The sequence below is a fragment of the Halyomorpha halys genome, unplaced genomic scaffold (assembly GCF_000696795.3).
Source record: "Halyomorpha halys isolate HHAL.00 unplaced genomic scaffold, Hhal_1.1 Scaffold757.1, whole genome shotgun sequence".
Taxonomy (NCBI): Eukaryota; Metazoa; Arthropoda; class Insecta; order Hemiptera; family Pentatomidae; genus Halyomorpha; species Halyomorpha halys.
Window position 1 is genome coordinate 129,776 of NW_027114541.1, and position 17,745 is coordinate 147,520.

Sequence of the window (17,745 nt, forward strand, 5' to 3'; positions counted from 1 at the left end):
TATATATATATATACTAGGGAATCCGTTAAAAATTTTTAAATGAAATAAACATTCTACAAATAATAGGGCTTTGTAACATCAACTCCATTATAAATTTCGACCGTAATTAGTTGTTATTGTTAAGTATAATAAAAAACCAACATTCCAGCAAAAATGTTCTGGTAGGGACTCCCTTCTGTTATTTTTAGTGTTATGATCTCCTTGAGAGATTGTGACTTTTATTTATTTGTTTTTTTTTTTTTAACAAAATAATAGTATATTAAAATAATCTTATTATCTGGCAATTAATATACTTGTATTCATCTAAGACCTAATGTATTGTCTGGTGAGTTTCATTACTCTAACGTTTTAGGCTGACATGTTATAACATTGTTATTAAAATTCATTTCCTCGGCTGATATTGTGCCACTGTGTAATTTTGTGTAACATCAAAGGGGAAGGTAAGGGCGTTCCGATAATTTAAAGCTTAGAACGGAATTATTTTTAAAGCTCTCTCCAAAAACAATAACAATAGAAAATCTCAATAAATTAGTCAAGGAGTCGAAATCGTGCCATAAATGAAAAAAGACTCATACCAATTAAAAACATTAACATTTTTTCTAGCTCGAAATATAAACCTAAAATCTATACCAATCTTATAATAAATTCATGCAAATATGTTAGCATATATAAAAATTGCGCAAAAAAAAATTTTTACAATCTCACCACATTTTAAGATATAGCAAAAAATAACACCTTCCCTTAATTATTGGAATTTTTTATTTTTCATTTAAAATATTTAAACAAAAGAATTTTAAAAAAAAGACAGAGAGCTCTATATGAAAATTATGGAGAGGCGATAGCGCCTTGCTTCAACTCCTCTTCCCGGCTGACTAATTCCCGCCATTTGTCAACAGGAGCGCGCCTCTGAGAAATCGATGTCTGCATGCGATTATCGCTTCACTGTCTCCGTTCCTTTGTCCCTAACTGGAGTCAGTCTCTTGGATCATAAAAGCTTTACAGCCCAAAATTATGGTTTGCATTCCCTCTTTATTGGGTACTACGAATATTTAACGATTACAACATTGTCACTGAATCCATAAAAAAAGACAAGAGTTAGTCGGAAGAAAGTGTTGTATCAAATTTCAACAGTCAACATTTTGAAGAAATTAATCAATCAACGTATAACGTCGTAAATAAGAAGAGACTGGTGAAACACGTAAAATCTTAAATCTATATTTCACAGAGAATATCAATAATCATGTTTACCCAATCTAACCACCATTTTCCAAATCAATATTGGATTCTATATTACCATAAATTCCATATAATCAATGATAAAAATTTGACTGAGCAATATTGGACCTAATTTTAGCCTAACTCCTTATTATTTTTTTTTTAATTTATCAAGAATCAGAGGATCCATTTCTATTTATAATCTTTATTTAATTTATTTTTTCCTCTTGATAGTACAGTCCACAACACTTTTGACTAGCAGTGACAATTTATTAATTAATTACGATAATATTTCCTAAGATAAAAATTAAAAAAAATTATCGTTATCCCTGTAATGATATTATTTTAAGGCATCAACCACTTATGGGTCATTACTGCCTTAGTTTCCAAAAATTTTATTAGTCATTATTTCCTTAATTTCCTAATTGAAATGTATAATATATATTGAAAAATGGTAACTTTTGAATAAATTTTATGGTAAAGTTTTGACTGATAGAGAAATTCAAAAAGTTTATCCACAATCTGTTTGTTATCCTGCAAAATTGAATAGAGGTCAGCTGGGAATTCATACAAACATTTGAGTGAGTCATGTACACAGCAAGCAGTTAAAATATTTTAAACTGTAAGTCGCGTTCCGCAAGTCTAGTATACAGGTGGATAATCGCAGGCCATGAGATAACAGTGGATCAGACGCGTATGACCTGTTCGAATGCGCATCAAAATCATCTCCTCTGTGCGCGCATTTCTAGTAGATGGTATCCAAAGGGGGACATCACTTATGATTGCCCTTAGTTTGTTATCATTTTCCCACATTTGTTGCCATTTCACATTAATGATCTGCTTAATGAAGGCAATGAAGTCATCGACAGGTACTTCCCGATATGGTATTTCTTCATAAATCGCCACCTTTGCTGCTTTATCTATTCCGGCTATTCCGCAGTGTCCAGTGACCCAAACGTAAATGACTGAAAACCCGTTTCAGTTGGCGGACTGATTATGATAATTAAACAAGAGTTAGGAAATGAGAATAATTTTACAAATGTGCTGAGATGAAACTGTACAATTCTTTCAGGAATAGATAGCAAAACCAACATATATGGTTTGAATAGCTTCCAATTCCATCATTGAAGTCAGTTAGCAAAATATTTTTTTATATTGGGCTATTGTCAATTGTAGTTTATCCAAGTCCTTGTGTGTTAATAATGAATAATAGCTCTAGTGGGAAATAATGAAAAAAAAAATCATTTATAGGAGAAAGCCTTACTATATTTTCCCGAAATTATCGAGAACCTTGCTACTTAATAATTCTAATATTCCACATTTAATTTGCGGAATTGGAAGAAAGAAGAAGAAGGATTTTAAATTCCTTTCACCACGGAAGCATAAAGTTGTCTCCAATAATTATTGATTTATAATATACATATAAATAGATATAAAATATAATTATTAATTTTACTATAATTAGTGAATCCAATAGTGCTTACTCCTAATGATCTTGATGAACCTGATGAGCCTGAGAAGACGGAACACCCTCAACATCCTCAGGACATCCAGCTCGATGCCAAGCGGGAACAGGGATACTATTCTGTAATTGTATATTATCTTTGTTTAAATCTTATAAAAAATAATTTATTACTAACCAACCAATAATAAACCAAATTAATTAACATTATATATGTGCAATAAATTGATATTAAGTTTTTTTTTTAAGTTTGATTACGCCTTAGTTTTAGGTTTAAGTTAAAGTTTAGATTAGAAAAATTTACAAGTATATAAAAGTAATTAGGGTGTGGAAATGACACGAGTTTTCAACTCAGGAAAGACATTTTCATTTATTTTACTCGACCAAGACCGCTTTCACCATTGTTCCTTTTTTTAAAGGCTTTGCCTCCATCTCTTTTTTAACGTAGTAATGTAATTTAAATGAGAGACAATGATAGGAATTACTTAAAAGCACACTTAAAAATAACGACATGTTTACCTCATCGGTAGGGGAAATTAAAGTAAAGTATGGTTTAGAATAGTCAAGTTATCCTTTATGAGTAAAAATAAATTTCACAACCAAGTAACCCAGGTTACGAAAGAAAAATGTGTATACTGGAAAAATGAGAGAGGCACAACACGTGGTAATAACATTTAAGTAGCTTTAGCAATTGTAAAATCAGACTACCCTTTAAAATATTAATTTTTGATATTTCATTATGTAGAAATCTTCACAGAAAAATCGGGTTAAACTTAACTAATTATTAGAAGTTGTAATAAACTAAAACTTGCCCGTAAAATGAGAATCGTCCATGTAAGGGAAAAGGGATGACGCACGAGACGGTCTACGACGCACTTCTATTTCGTTACCGTTTGGTTTAGTTCATTACGCGGTCTGCGTCATATTTAAGATGCCCATATTAATTCATTTTATTTAGGAATATATTCATATTTATATAACTAATAACAATCCACTTCTCTTTAAAAAAGAGAGGATTATTAACCAATCCAATTAAAAATTAATAATTGATTTCCAGTATTGTGATTTGATGCTCAATAAAAAATCGGTGAAATATTGCTCTTACTAAACTATCATTGTATTAAATTTATAATAGTTGAATCTTTTAAAGGCTATAAAAGACAAGAAGGGTGTAATATCAAACCCGATAACTATGACGAAGAAGTCTATCAAGTTCCATGGATTCCTCAGGTAAGAACCAGGGTGCAATGCGAAGCCAAACGCAATTACTTTCAACACCATTTCCAGAATGAAGATGATGAGAAAGTAGATCTCAGCCTTCTCCTGCAATTAGGAAATTAAATTGAGTAAAATTTTCTTAAATATTTAATATATGATGTAAATAAATAATTATATGTAAATCAAAACTAATAATGATCATTTTTAGGCCAAGAAAGAGTTTTATATTGTTTCGTTCCTTCACATCTCAACTCTCAAACACTGCTTATTATAAAAAGATTTTATAATAAATCTATTTTAGAATAATTACTTATAATAGACACTACTCTTCTAAGAGCTTTTCCTGTTAGTGCTTGATAATTACTTATTAAATGAACTGTTATTAATTTCCGTAAGTAACATTCTAAGGTATCATCGCCAATAAATATTGTTAATATTATTTTATATGGATTTCTTTGATAATGTAATAAAGTGTGTATATATCTACTATTAGGTCCCGGCGCTTCAAATCCCTAAACATTAACGATTTTGTATATAAAAAATTTACCGTATAATTTTGAATTATGAAGAAGATGAAACTAGTTAAGTTAACTACTTTTGTTCTCTCCAGACCGCAACCATGACCATCTTCTTCATAATTAACGATTTTGAAACAACGCACGCAAGCACGGGTCAAACTTAACTTTAATTTATTGTTTTAAAGAAGAATTAATATCTAATGCGAGAGTTCTCTCAGGGTAAACTAGTTAGTTATATATTATTTGAATTGAACCTAGTTGAAGGATGGACCACCCAACCTCCCTTCTGCTTTGGACTGAAAAACAAGGGAAGGGCTCTTGTTATTGTTTTTGCTGCGGCGAATAACAATAGAAATATTCTAAATAGGTTTTGTTTATTTTATTTATCATTATTTATTCGTGAGTTTTTGTATACCGTACAATTAAGAATTTGTTACGTTTACCTGTTTAGATATTTTTTTTTCGGCTAATGTAGTCATGAGGATTTTAATTAATATTTCTAAACAACATTAATAAACAATTTGTAGTTAGATTTGAACGATTTCTAGGTTACCTAGAAACTATTGTTACCTATTTATCATTTAAAAATTAATAGCATAGAATTATTCTTTACAAGGTTGTTATTTTTTAATTTGAACATACACGAATTAATTTATTAATTATAATTTTATTTAGGCTTAACAGAGTTCAATCACTGTACAAACAAAATAATAAAATTTTCTTGGGACAGGTAAAATAATAAATAACAAAAAAGAAACTTTTATTCAAGGTAAGTAGTATCCTAAAAACCGGTCACTTATTTGTTTACAAGCCAAAATAAATTACAGTTGTCTAAACTAATTTCAAAGTACACTATTTTAAACTAATTGGATAAATACATCTGATTCTCAGTTTTTTTTATTAATTGAAAAATTTTAAAAATCTAAATAAAACAAAACAATTTTTTCGAGCATCCTCTTAGGTATAATTTAAAATTTATATCATCCTATATCATAACTTAAAATTATACTTCAAGATTGTTTGAGAATCGAATATTTTTTGTTATGACAACTAGTGAATTAAACATGAATTATTTCATATTTACTCAATAAAAAAAAAGTGGAATTTTAATTTCTAATCAAATAAAAATTAAACAGGAGTTTGATTTGATAATTTATTTAGTTCGCTATTGAAAGTGTATAACTCTAAATTTGATTGTCGAAAATTAAATATTTTTTAATAAATAAATAAACTAAACAAATATTACTAAATAAAAATATATTTGCTATTTATAAACTCTATCCATACCAAAAGTTGAGCAGTTTCATTTTCCTCTGGAAGGTAGAGACCAAAACCGAGTCCGATACAATTGACGACAATTACCAGAAGAATGATGTATTCAAATGGTCTGCATGGTTATAAGGAATAATAATCTTGAAAATTATTGAAATCTTTGGTTTGAGCAATATTGCATTGAAAAACAATAATACGAGTATAGGCATAGGAATATTATACTCGTATGTATTGTAGGTGTTGTACCAAAGTTGTATAATATGCTACTTTAAATAAACAAATTAGAAATAATATCATAGAAACATAATGTAATTTATTTCATCTTATTATTATTTTTTTTATGAATTAAATAATATAGGTTGAGGTGGTATATAAATTTTGGAAAGGATACGCCCATGTCACAACCGCCTTGCATTGCTTTCTGATGGGGTTGCTGTCCTTGAAAATAAACAAGGAATTGTACTGGGATGACTGGTCTTGTGCGTCGTCAGTCATCTCGGCAGCCTAAAAAAAAAAATAATAATTAATAAAAAATAGTAATATTAAATCATAAGATTGATATAGTATTGCCTTATGCACATTTAAAAATAAAAACACGACTAACAGTAGTTAATTAGGTTAAACATTATTATTATTATTTATTTATTGTTATTTACAACAGTATACAAATATACACAACAAGTAAATTTGCTGTTAGTGATAAAATGACATGATAAAAACATGAGTAGAATCTACCCAATCATAGAACACCAATAACATTTCTAGAGAAGATCTTGAGGCCATTTTCTTTTCAGACGCCTAGACGGACTATTAGGTAATGAAGCAGAAGCCAGGTTAGAAACAAGTGGGGTGGGGTGGTTGGGAAGTTTATTGAAAGGATTCGTATCTGGTTCTGGCCATATCGGCAACATATGGAAGATTGAGGATTTTACGAAGGATTTTGTACTTTAAAGGGAAGAATTCATTGGTTTACTTGAGCCCCAAAGCTTATCTCTGCATGTCCAGACAGGCCTTATTATAGTCATGTAGATCAGTCTTTTGTCATGGATTGGAAGTTTAGACTGTTTGTCTAGTAAATGTTGTAATAGTCGGGATCTACGAGCAGTTTCCTGTCTTTTCAGTCTTGTATGGGGATTCCATGTTAGTCGTTTGTCGAGATGTAGTCCTAAGTAACGGATCTGTTCAGCAGGATTAAGTGGGTGTTATTAAAAGATACTGTGGTGCAGGAGATCTATGTTAAACATATATTTCAAAGAAGAAGGCAATTAGTGTTTGTCAGAATAATTTTAGTTAGCAGATTGAATTAATGTAGCAGTCAGATGATATATAATTGATAATTGCTCACAATATTTCAGAAAAATCTAATACGTTATTATAAAATACATAATCTCTGGTACATCAAAGTAAGCAATGTAATTTAATTTTTAAAAATAAAATATTTAAAAGGTAAAATAAAATATGATCGTAATATGTCGTGAAAATATAGGCAATACGGGAATATATTAACATATTAAAAAAACATAAAATCATCAGTTTCAATCCGTGAAGCAAATCAGTTAGAAATAACTCCTTAAAAAGTATAAATTTCCAAGATGAACTGAACATGAACTTTGAAGCCATAATTATCAAACACCAATAAATGTTTATTTCTTTGGTACGATACAGTTTATATTTATAGTTGTGCAGTTGAAAAATCTCTTGTAACAAGCTGACAAGATATAAATGAAGTGTTAATATTAGAACCATAGTGAAATTCTTCATTATTATATTTAAAATTTAAAAAAAAAATATTTTAATAAACTGAGGGGCTCCGAAACTTAAATAACGGTACTAAACATATAATACCTTATGTGTGAGCAGGTAAATCCAAGAGTTGATTTTTAAACGTTCCCACGTTCGAATCAGATAAACGTATCCCTCATCGTAAGAACGAATCCATGAAGGACTTCTTCATAATATGAATGAGATATGATCAAAGAAAAAATGCCTCAATTCCTTGAGTACCTAAGTATCTCTTTAATCTAATATGTAGATTAATTTTAAATTAGGAACAAATTAAATTTTTAAAACTATAGACCATTGTAATACTAAATTTAATTCTCATGTTTTCTATGCAAATGGCTCCATCATAGTTTCTTGAAGGTTTAGATGTTTGTCTTTATGAATATCTGATTTATGGGAAAAACGTGGACTAAATATATTCAATAGTAAACGATAATAAGTTATAACATATAAACCCTTAGAGGGGCAATAATATTGTTCAATATTCAATCCATATGATCAATACATTGATGGAAATCGCTATTGACTCAATAATATTGATCATATAAAGTAGGCTCTAATTTCCTAGATTTATTTATTGCCGCTAATTTAAACTAAATGTTTTCAAGACCTTCATATAAAGAATGAAGTCACATAATTTTTGACATTTTGCAAGTTCTATTTCTTGCCGTTAAATTGATTCATAATTAAATTTATTTTAAGTATTATTACAGCAATTTCAAAAGTTAATTAATAACTTAGTGCGTGCATCTCATAACTTTCACTTACTACCCTACTTTGAGGAGAAATTAATCCTCGCTCGTTTCAGAACAGATATTTTATATAATTTTCTGTGACAATATTTCCCTGTACTAATTTTCCAAATGAGTCCTTCTGTTAAACAGATTCAGAAACTCTAATTTTAACCGAAATAATAATAATTTTACTCGTCCCAAAATTTTAATGTATTTTCTTTTTCATAACAGAAAGATAAAAATATAGCAGTGAACTGATAACCTTTTATTCAATACTGACTTGCTATAAATCAATATTGAAAACACCAAGAATAATGTCATGGATATGGTTTCGATTGGATATCGAATTTTCTCAGATTTCATTCAGCAAGTCATGAGACTAAAACATGTATAAAAGCAAAAATTAGCCCGGCAAGAACATAAGTTGAAGAAAGAAAAATATTCCTAAGATTTTTAGAAAATATATGCGCTATAGTTTTATAGTTATATTGCAATATATTCTTTATAAATCTTATGTATATAAGATATATTCAAATTTATAAACTCGATTTATGTAATTTGGTATTTAGTCACATTATTCGAAATGATTTAAGTAGACTAATTTATTGTCGAATGTAATAGACACAGTAGGTTTTTTTTTTTTGGTTTTTTTTTCTGGCATTGATTGAAGCTGTGACATCGAATAATTTTTTGTTGTTAAGATTAAAGTGCACTTCATGTTCGATAACCAATTAAGTATTTATCGATATGACCAGTGACATCATGGATTTATTATTGCCTATTAAATATGGGTCAAAGGAACAACTAATTTAGACTGACAAAGAGATCAAAAATTGTCTTGAACAATACCAATTAATGTTTAAATTGAAACATACTTCGTATAGTTATACTAAGAATATGATAACACTTTTAAAATTCTTTAATATAGCACAAGAATAATATTAAATTATTTATTATTCAAAATAAATTTTGTTTTACATTTGGTTTAAAAGTATCTGTATTTCAATTTTTCATACTTAATTATAACACACACAAATATCTAAGAACTGACTGTTTTAAAGTATTCACCTAGTTTATTTATTAAGTTCACTTTTTTAGTTATGTATACACATCTTTACTTTTGTAATTTTATTTATTTAGATTATATTTTGCAAAGTCTAATAATTAGTTTATAGCATATTTCTAGTTTAAAGAGCATTTGATTTTTGTTTTTATTTTTTTTTTCGTCCTTTTTTTCTCACTATATTAGCAATGACCTTCTTCAATGTTAACTTTATTTTACATTGAATAGTATGTGATGTTGCATGGAGTATGTATAATTTAAATAAACTTTCCCTAAGAGAAAAAAATAAAATCATATAATCCAAATTACTGAAATCCCCATTATTTGTTATATTAATTAGGTAGGCACTATGAATGATGGCAGTTCATATCTGAACATTTGGGAATATCTTAAATAATCAAGTTTTATGTAATGTCACCATCTAAAGATTTTAATTCAATCACAAATGATATGTATTTAAGGTTAATTATTAAACTAAAATAAATAAGATATTCCAATTGTTTCATATTTTTTTCTTTTTAAAAGTTTTCATATTAAAAACAAAAACACTTATTCAGAAACTTATTGTGTGGGTTCGGGGAGCCCTCCGGAGTCCACCCAGCTTCATAAAGTGGGTGTTTTATATATGTATATATATAATGGGGGTGGGTATATATAAGACATATATAAATATAATTAATTTTTTTTTTTTAAAATGATTTTAGCACAGAAAACGTTTAGCTCATTTTTTATGCTGTTAAAGTTCATTAAAACCCCTCCCACTTTGCTGCCTACTCCACAGGGAAAAATGTATGCGATTCAATCCACTTCAAACTGACTAAAAATTAGACCGTTGAATATTTTACTTTTATTCAGCGATCTTATAATAGAAGAGGTTTGTATTAAAGGAAAATCTGGTGTTATTTTTGTGTTAAAAATAATTAAAAACAATCAACAACACAAAAAACACCAAATCAAAACAAATATTAATATCCACAAAACACACAGTTAAATTCACAAAAAAATTGAGTTGCAGGATTATCGCCAAACAATTATATTATGGTGGTGTTAAAATCACATTTCACACAACATTAACTTACAATTTATTTCTTACAAACCTTCCAAAAAAAGTGCATAATTATAATTTTTGTCTCTCTAGTGCCGTTTTTTTTTTAAATCTACAAAATACAATTATTTCATTAAATTATATAAAATTAGTTACAACTGATATCTTATACACTATTTTACAAACGTATAAATAATAATAAGATATTAGGATACATTTTCATGTGAGGATTGTGGTAGCATGATTAACGTCTTCAGCGGCAATAGTTGACGTTTGCAAAGAGAGTATTTGAAATGGGTTTGCCACTGTCGAAATTATTATGAACATTTTTATTTCTTTAGTATATTTCTCTTAAATATATTTTTAATTATAATTCATTTAAAGTTACAATATTTTACATTTGTTTTAGTGGCAAACCCATTTGAAACCTCTCGCCATATGATAAATTACAATGAATTAATTTAAAAAGAACGTGTGTTGTTATCTGAAAATTATAAATGTTTTGTAATATATGTAAGTGTAAATATTGTTCTATTGAAGAATAAAGAACGTAATTATCGTTACATATATATCTTTTTCGTTTCACACGAACACGCACAACATATCTTATCTATATATCTTATACACTATTTTACAAACGTATAAATAATAATAAGATATTAGGATACATTTTGATGTGAGGATAATCACATTTAAATTTTAGAATTTAATAAATAACTACAATCTTAACATTACACCCATCAACAATCACCTTCAATTAATTATACATATCTTTTAACAGTTCTTGTTACTTCAGAGTTGTTAGAGTATAAATTTCTACAATAATTGTTACACAGATTTTAATAACAGATGAGGTATATGAAACTCATGAATAATTAAAGAGAATTTCATTTCAAGTAAAATTATCAATTAGCTCATTAAATTAAAGTCATTTTGGACTATGAACTTCGGCTCTAAATACTGCATCAGTGATTAAAAATAATAAAATAGATACTTGACTCTAACCAGTAATCTTCTTCGGTATAGACTTTTTTCTATTTGCAGATATATTTATTCATTATTAAAATTTCTTGTTTCAACAGGATACATTTTTTCTTGTTAATTTCCACTCATGGTTTGCAAAAAAATTATGTATAATTCATAAATTAATTTAATTCGAAATTCAGATCGCAAACACTTCATTTGTAAAATGTAAACACGAGTATTGTTCCAGTTAACAAACTTATGAAGATATGTAAACCGTTCACAGAATTCGAACCGAATTTTTAGCCTAATCTAAATATACTTTTTGTTTATATCAGAAGGTTTACTCTCAGTACGCGGTGGAGTCCTATCTTCTTAGTTGGTTCCCGATTTAGTTTGTCCTGTTCAATCGCAGGAATTTGTTTGGATTATTTATATTTTTCCAAAGAAATCTTCCATTATAAATATTCAACTCTAGTTCCAAGACTAAACCCCTTTCCCGTTATTAATTGTTGAGAGCAAATCTAACTTACAATAACCATGTAAGGCGCGCCAGGCCGATCTAGAAATAAATTTTTAATAAAACAAGGTTATACCGTTAAATCTTATTTTAACTTTAAAAAAAAAAAAACTAAATTCGAGTTAAATTATTTTTAAAAGAATAGTAAAAATGATTTTCAATTTACTCTTTTTCTTAATACTTCCTCTCATTTTACTATTTTTATGATATCGTCTATTATTTTTAACTTTATCCTATATGAGCGTCAAAATATAAGTAGCAGTAATTTATATAATGTACTGTAGGAAGATGATACCGATGGTGGTCAAAAACAGGTACAAAAATAGCCGAAAAAAAAATTTATTGGTAACCGACGTTTCGCCCCACTTTCTAGAGCCTCATCGGGGCCTTGTCCAGAAAGTAGGATGATATGAATAATTTACACATATTCCATAAAAATTCATATTATAGATATTTTTTAAAATTTATTTGGTCAAATTCTTCAATAACGCATAAACAAGTGTAAATGTGTCATGAATAAATTTCAAATGCTGAGAAAAGAAAATCGTTACGGTGAATATTGCTTACATATATTTTTCTTTAAGATCTCCAGGTTCAGTAAAAAAACGTTCTTTTTCGTAGTCATTTTAAGGATTAATTAATCTGTTAATTAGGTTTAACACTCTTGAATTATTTAAAAAGTCTTTTGGTTCATAATGCCCATTTTGTGCAACAACATAAATATTTCCGAGTTCTTTACTTCATAGGAGTATATTATGTGTAGAAAAAAAATTCTAATCAATTTTAAAATTGATTATGACTATAGTTGAAACGCAGAGAAAAATAATTATCTCCTTTGTGACATTTTTAAATACTTTTTTTAATTTAAACTGAACAAAAATATTATTTTATAGATCTAAAACTTTATTAAAACGTTTTCCCATTTTACATAATTTAAGTTGTTATATTTATTTAAAGCTAGCCGTGGACCACAGCCACAGCTTTCTCTGCATTAAGTTGGATTATACTTGCCGATTTCCTTCAAATATTAAGTTAATTGTCATATCTCCTACACCTACAAGTACCGACATGTAAACACAATATGGCACGCACCGCTACAACCAAATACAGGTATAAATACTTGTCTGCACAAGGTGGTTATTGCAGCAATGTGAAATATACAAGCAAACATTTTAATTATTTTTTGTATTTTATGATACTATTAAGCTACTAACTCCAAGGTTCGAATCCGGCTGGGCAGAAAATTGTTTTTTGTTACACTGTAGCTGGGAGTCAACCCTGTGGGTTCTGGAGCCCTCCTGGGGTCCACAAAGCCTCATAAATTGGGTATCCTTAATTGGGTAAAAATCAGGCAGTCGAGTGTGATTTTGACCAAATCACTTCCTTGCGCAACCGTTGGTCTAGTAACTGTACTCCCTTACAAAATACTGAACTCCTAACCCATCATAGGTTGTAGTGGTACAGATTTTAATTTTTTTAATATATTAAAAATGTAATTAGTGCTATAAGAAGATAGCACCGTCCTATCTTAAAAAATATAATACCTCACTGATAGTGTACATCCGAAATTTTAAGATTCTTCTTGGCAAAGAGTCATTAAAAATATTTTATTAATTTTTATTTTGGTTGATATAAACAGTATTTCGAAACAATTGTAATATATTTTCATCTGTATTGATTTCTAGAAAGGCGCCTCCTTACTAATTTGTTGTTTTCTTTTTATTAAGTGAAATTTTATGTCACTTTTTGTATTGGATTAGTTTTATGGGATATAAAAAAATAAGACAAAAAATTTAATTAAACCAAGCCATAAATTTACTTTATTTCTTTTTCTTTGTAGATTTCCTTAGGTCTCTATTAATAATAACATTTAAATGAGTGTTCTTTATCAAAATTGTACTACAACTTCCTAAATAAGGTCCCAAACTAATGATAGTTATTACTCAAGTATTGATTCTTAAGATATTTTGATGATATGAACATTCTACGAAGTATTGGTACTAATATCCAGTTCCAAGAACCTTATTATACTTTTTGAAATATTTTTAATGAATTATTTTAAGACCTTAAGATAACCCTCACTTAATAACCCCTAACGATCCCTAATTCAGGTCACACTCAATCACAACACGAGAATAGGGACAACAGATTATTTAAAACCATGTAAATGCTATATTGTAAAATCCTCAAAGTGAAAACATAGATCTCATGACAACATAGAATTGAAAAACTGTGTTGAGAGTAAACATGAGAACGCAGATAATCCTCAAGATCCTGAATAAATTGAACTGAATGGAATAATTGCCGCCGCTGGCCTTGCTTCCAACGGCGGAATTACGCGGCTCTTCTTACCCGCATTACAATAGTACTATATCTTTATTTAATTGTTCTTAATTATCCTTCTTAAAAAGGAGAACTAAGTGAGTGGCCAAAGCACTTGGTCTATTTAGTACATGCGTTTATCCTAAATATGCTCAATGTTATTTTAAGAGCCGAAATAATAATTAATGTTGTTCTATACTTTTTTTTTTTAATGAAAGAATTTTATTAATTATATGTAATTTAAATTTAACCACTAATGCCGCTACATAAATTTGCAAAATCATTACTCATTCGATGTATATTAAAGAATGCATAGATGAAGTATATCTCTAGTAAATTTGAGTGAAAAAATAAAATTACTTCAAATTAACACTACTATGATATTTTATAAGCACCATTATATTTTTTATGTTAATGTAAGAATCATTTACTTTTATTCAGAATATAAATCATTTATCATAAAAAAAATCAATTAACAATTGATTACATTAAATATTAATTAGTAAGAAATAAATTAGTTATCAATTAATAATGCAACGGCCTTGGCTCACTCCGTGGATGATGTTTAATGCTCATATATTTCCAATGCCGAAGTTTTCCGTCCTCTTACAGAACTTGTATAGAAAAAATGGTGAAGTATAAGGGATCAAGAGAAAATGAATAAGCTAAAAATAGTGAAACCGTCGAGAAATTCATGTTGTCCCACAAGGAGAGTCTAAAAAATTTCGTATTTACACTTTCAGTGAGGTATTATATTTTTTAAGACAGTATGCTTAATCTTCTTATAGCACTAACTAAATTTTTAATATATTATTAAAATTTAAAAAATTAAAATCTGTACCACTGCAACCCATGAAGGATTAGGAGTTCTGTACTTTGTAAGGAATCACTGTTCCTAGACCAACGGTTGTGCAAGGAACTGATTTGGTCAAAAGCACACTTGACCGCCAGATTTTTAACCAATTAAGGGTACCCAATTTATGAGGCTAGGTGGATCCCAGGAGGGCTCCAAAACCCACAGGGTTGACTCATGTCTACAGTGTAACAGAAAACAATTTTCTGTCCAGCCGGATTCGAACCTTGGAGTTAGTAGGATCGCGCTTTACCATGGCGCTACCGTGCTCCATCAATATTATATTATAAATACATTATAAAATGTATAAATATACATTATACATAAATTATAAAATACAAAAAATAATTAAAATGTTTGTTGGTATTTTTCACATTTCTGCAATAACTACCTAAGTAATTACTAGGCTTCGTTTCCGGACATTGTCGACTCACCCACGGCTACCTGATGGCAAAAAAATCCTCACCGAAGTGGGATCATTGCCAAAGTTTTAGATTGAAGACCCATCTTTGAGGATTGGTCCGCCCGAGGAATGGTCAAGTTCAAAGTTCTCCAGTTTCTTGCACGGTTACTAGATAACAATAATCTCTCCGAAATTAAAAACGTCTTAAAAACAACAGGAATCTAGAGATTGATATAGATTTTCCTCCAAGTTTAAAATAAATACAAAAAATAAAACTATTTCCTTTAAAAATACTCGTTTAATTTTACCTTTGTGAACTTATAATTATTTTAAATTCTGTACATATTGATTTATTTTATGTAGACTAAATTCATAAAATATTTTAATCTAATTCAAATTCTTGAAAAGAGTGAGCTGATTTTTGTTTTTCATATCCGATGAAGAATATTTTTTTAAGACTCCTAAGTAATTTAACTTTTTTTAACCAAAATCTTCTTCATTATAATAGCGCATGTGGATTTTAATAACCATTCTTATGGTTTCATATATAATTCCTTATAGAAACAGGTCAAACTGAATGAAAGAGTTGAAGCCTTTGCAACAGTAATAGTAAAACACGATCGGTTTAGAGATTGTATCGGTTGGAGCAGGGTATCGTATGTAAGAATTTGGGGCCCCTCGAGGGAGAGGGGTGGCGCTGTGCTGATCAAAGGGAGCTCTGAATCGAGGGCGAAAGGACAAAGAAGCGGAAAATTGACTTCCCTGCAAAAACCCAATCGGTCAAATGGTCACATTCGTGACAAGGGGATATTTTTAGTAGAGAATGTGCTCCTTTCAAAACTAAAGGCTATGGGAGGCGGGAGAGGGAGGGGAGTAGTGTCATTGTTGTCATATGTGGCTGGTGTGTCTATTGCATACCTAATAACTAAGTAGATGATTAAAAGTTTCATTAGTTTAAATCTGCCAATCAAAAAAAAATCATTTATCTTTAAACTCAATGTGTTCTTGACAAATAATTTTTTTTTTTTAATAACTTTATTGAAATTCACAACTGTATATTACATAATACATTTAGTAAATATGGTCTTAGTTAAAATGGAGTGTTACAGGCGTGTAGAGCAACTACCCATAGGTAGAACTCTAATGACATTTTACATTAGTAGGTCTCGTGGCCATCTTCTTTTCAGGCGCCTCGGAGGATTGTCAGGAATGGAAGAGGATGCAAGGTTAGAAACTAGCGGGTTTGAGTGGTTAGAAAGTTTATAATGGAAGGAGTGATATCTGGTTCGGGCTAGATCGGTTACATAGGGAACATTAAGGTCTTTATGTATGATTTTATTTGTGGATTTTACGAAGGATTTTGGATTGTAAGGATTGAATACGAGAGGAATTCGAAGGTTTAGTAGAGCCACAAAGCTCAACTCCATATGTCCAGATTGGCCTTATTACAGTCATGTAGATCAGTCTTTTGTAATGTGTTGGAAGTTTAGAACGTTTGTCTAGTAAGTGCTGAAATAGTCGAAATCGACGTGCAGTTTCCTGTCTTTTCAGTCTTGTGTGAGGATTCTAGGTTAATCGATTGTCCATAAGAGTAACATTATTAAATGAAACTGTAGGGCAGTCGGTAGGTTTACGACGAAGGGTAAAAGTGATTTGATGGGATTTGTTGGAATTTATCTCAATCCTCCAATTACGACATCATTCTTCAAGGGCTGTGATGTAGGAGTGGAGAGTTTGGGATATAATTAATGGGTTATTATTATCTGCGAGCACACAAGTGTCTTCGGCATACGTGGTGAGGATAGTGTTAGGATTGGTTGGAATGTCAGCTGTATAGACGGTGTAGAGGATGGGACCAAGGATACTACCTTGAGGAACACCAGCGGACTGAGAATAGAGGGTTGAATAGGAACGATTGTGGTTTACTTGGAATAGTCTATTGATGAGAAAGGTACGAATGATGAGAAAGTATGTAGGAGGTAGGAATTTACGGAATTTATAAAGCAGTCCCGGGTGCCAGACTCGATTAAAAGCCTGTTCTACATCGAAAAAGACTCCCGAGCAGTACATCCCGCGCTCCAAAGAAGACAAGACTACGTCCAACACACGATGACATTGCTGGATAGTAGAGTGGGATGTTCGGAATCGAAACTGGTGATCAGGAATTATATGATTGAAATCTAGGATGGGGTATAGGCGTTTTAAAATGAGTTTTTCAAAGATTATGCCCATGATTGGTAACAGAGAGATAGGACGATAGGAGGATGTGTATTCTGACGGCTTAGTTATCATTTTAACTATTGATAATTTCCATGGGTCAGGAAAATATGCGGAACGGAATACGGCGTTACATATGTAGGTAAGGAATAGGATG

At 29.8% G+C, this 17,745-nt stretch overlaps 1 protein-coding gene across 1 annotated transcript in view; it reads right to left on the reverse strand.

Annotated features, from left to right (window-relative positions):
* The window catches only part of LOC106685925 (voltage-dependent calcium channel type A subunit alpha-1), a 38,817-nt gene that overhangs the window by 6,569 nt on the left and 14,503 nt on the right, over positions 1-17,745 (reverse strand). Inside the window, exons 2-5 of the mRNA XM_014428936.3 lie at positions 6,078-6,190; positions 5,702-5,801; positions 3,862-4,001; positions 2,701-2,801 (exon numbers count right to left, since the gene is read on the reverse strand). Coding sequence (XP_014284422.1) covers positions 2,701-2,801; positions 3,862-4,001; positions 5,702-5,801; positions 6,078-6,181 — 445 coding nt within the window. The 5' untranslated portion in view covers positions 6,182-6,190. The remainder of the gene's footprint in view (positions 1-2,700; positions 2,802-3,861; positions 4,002-5,701; positions 5,802-6,077; positions 6,191-17,745) is intronic.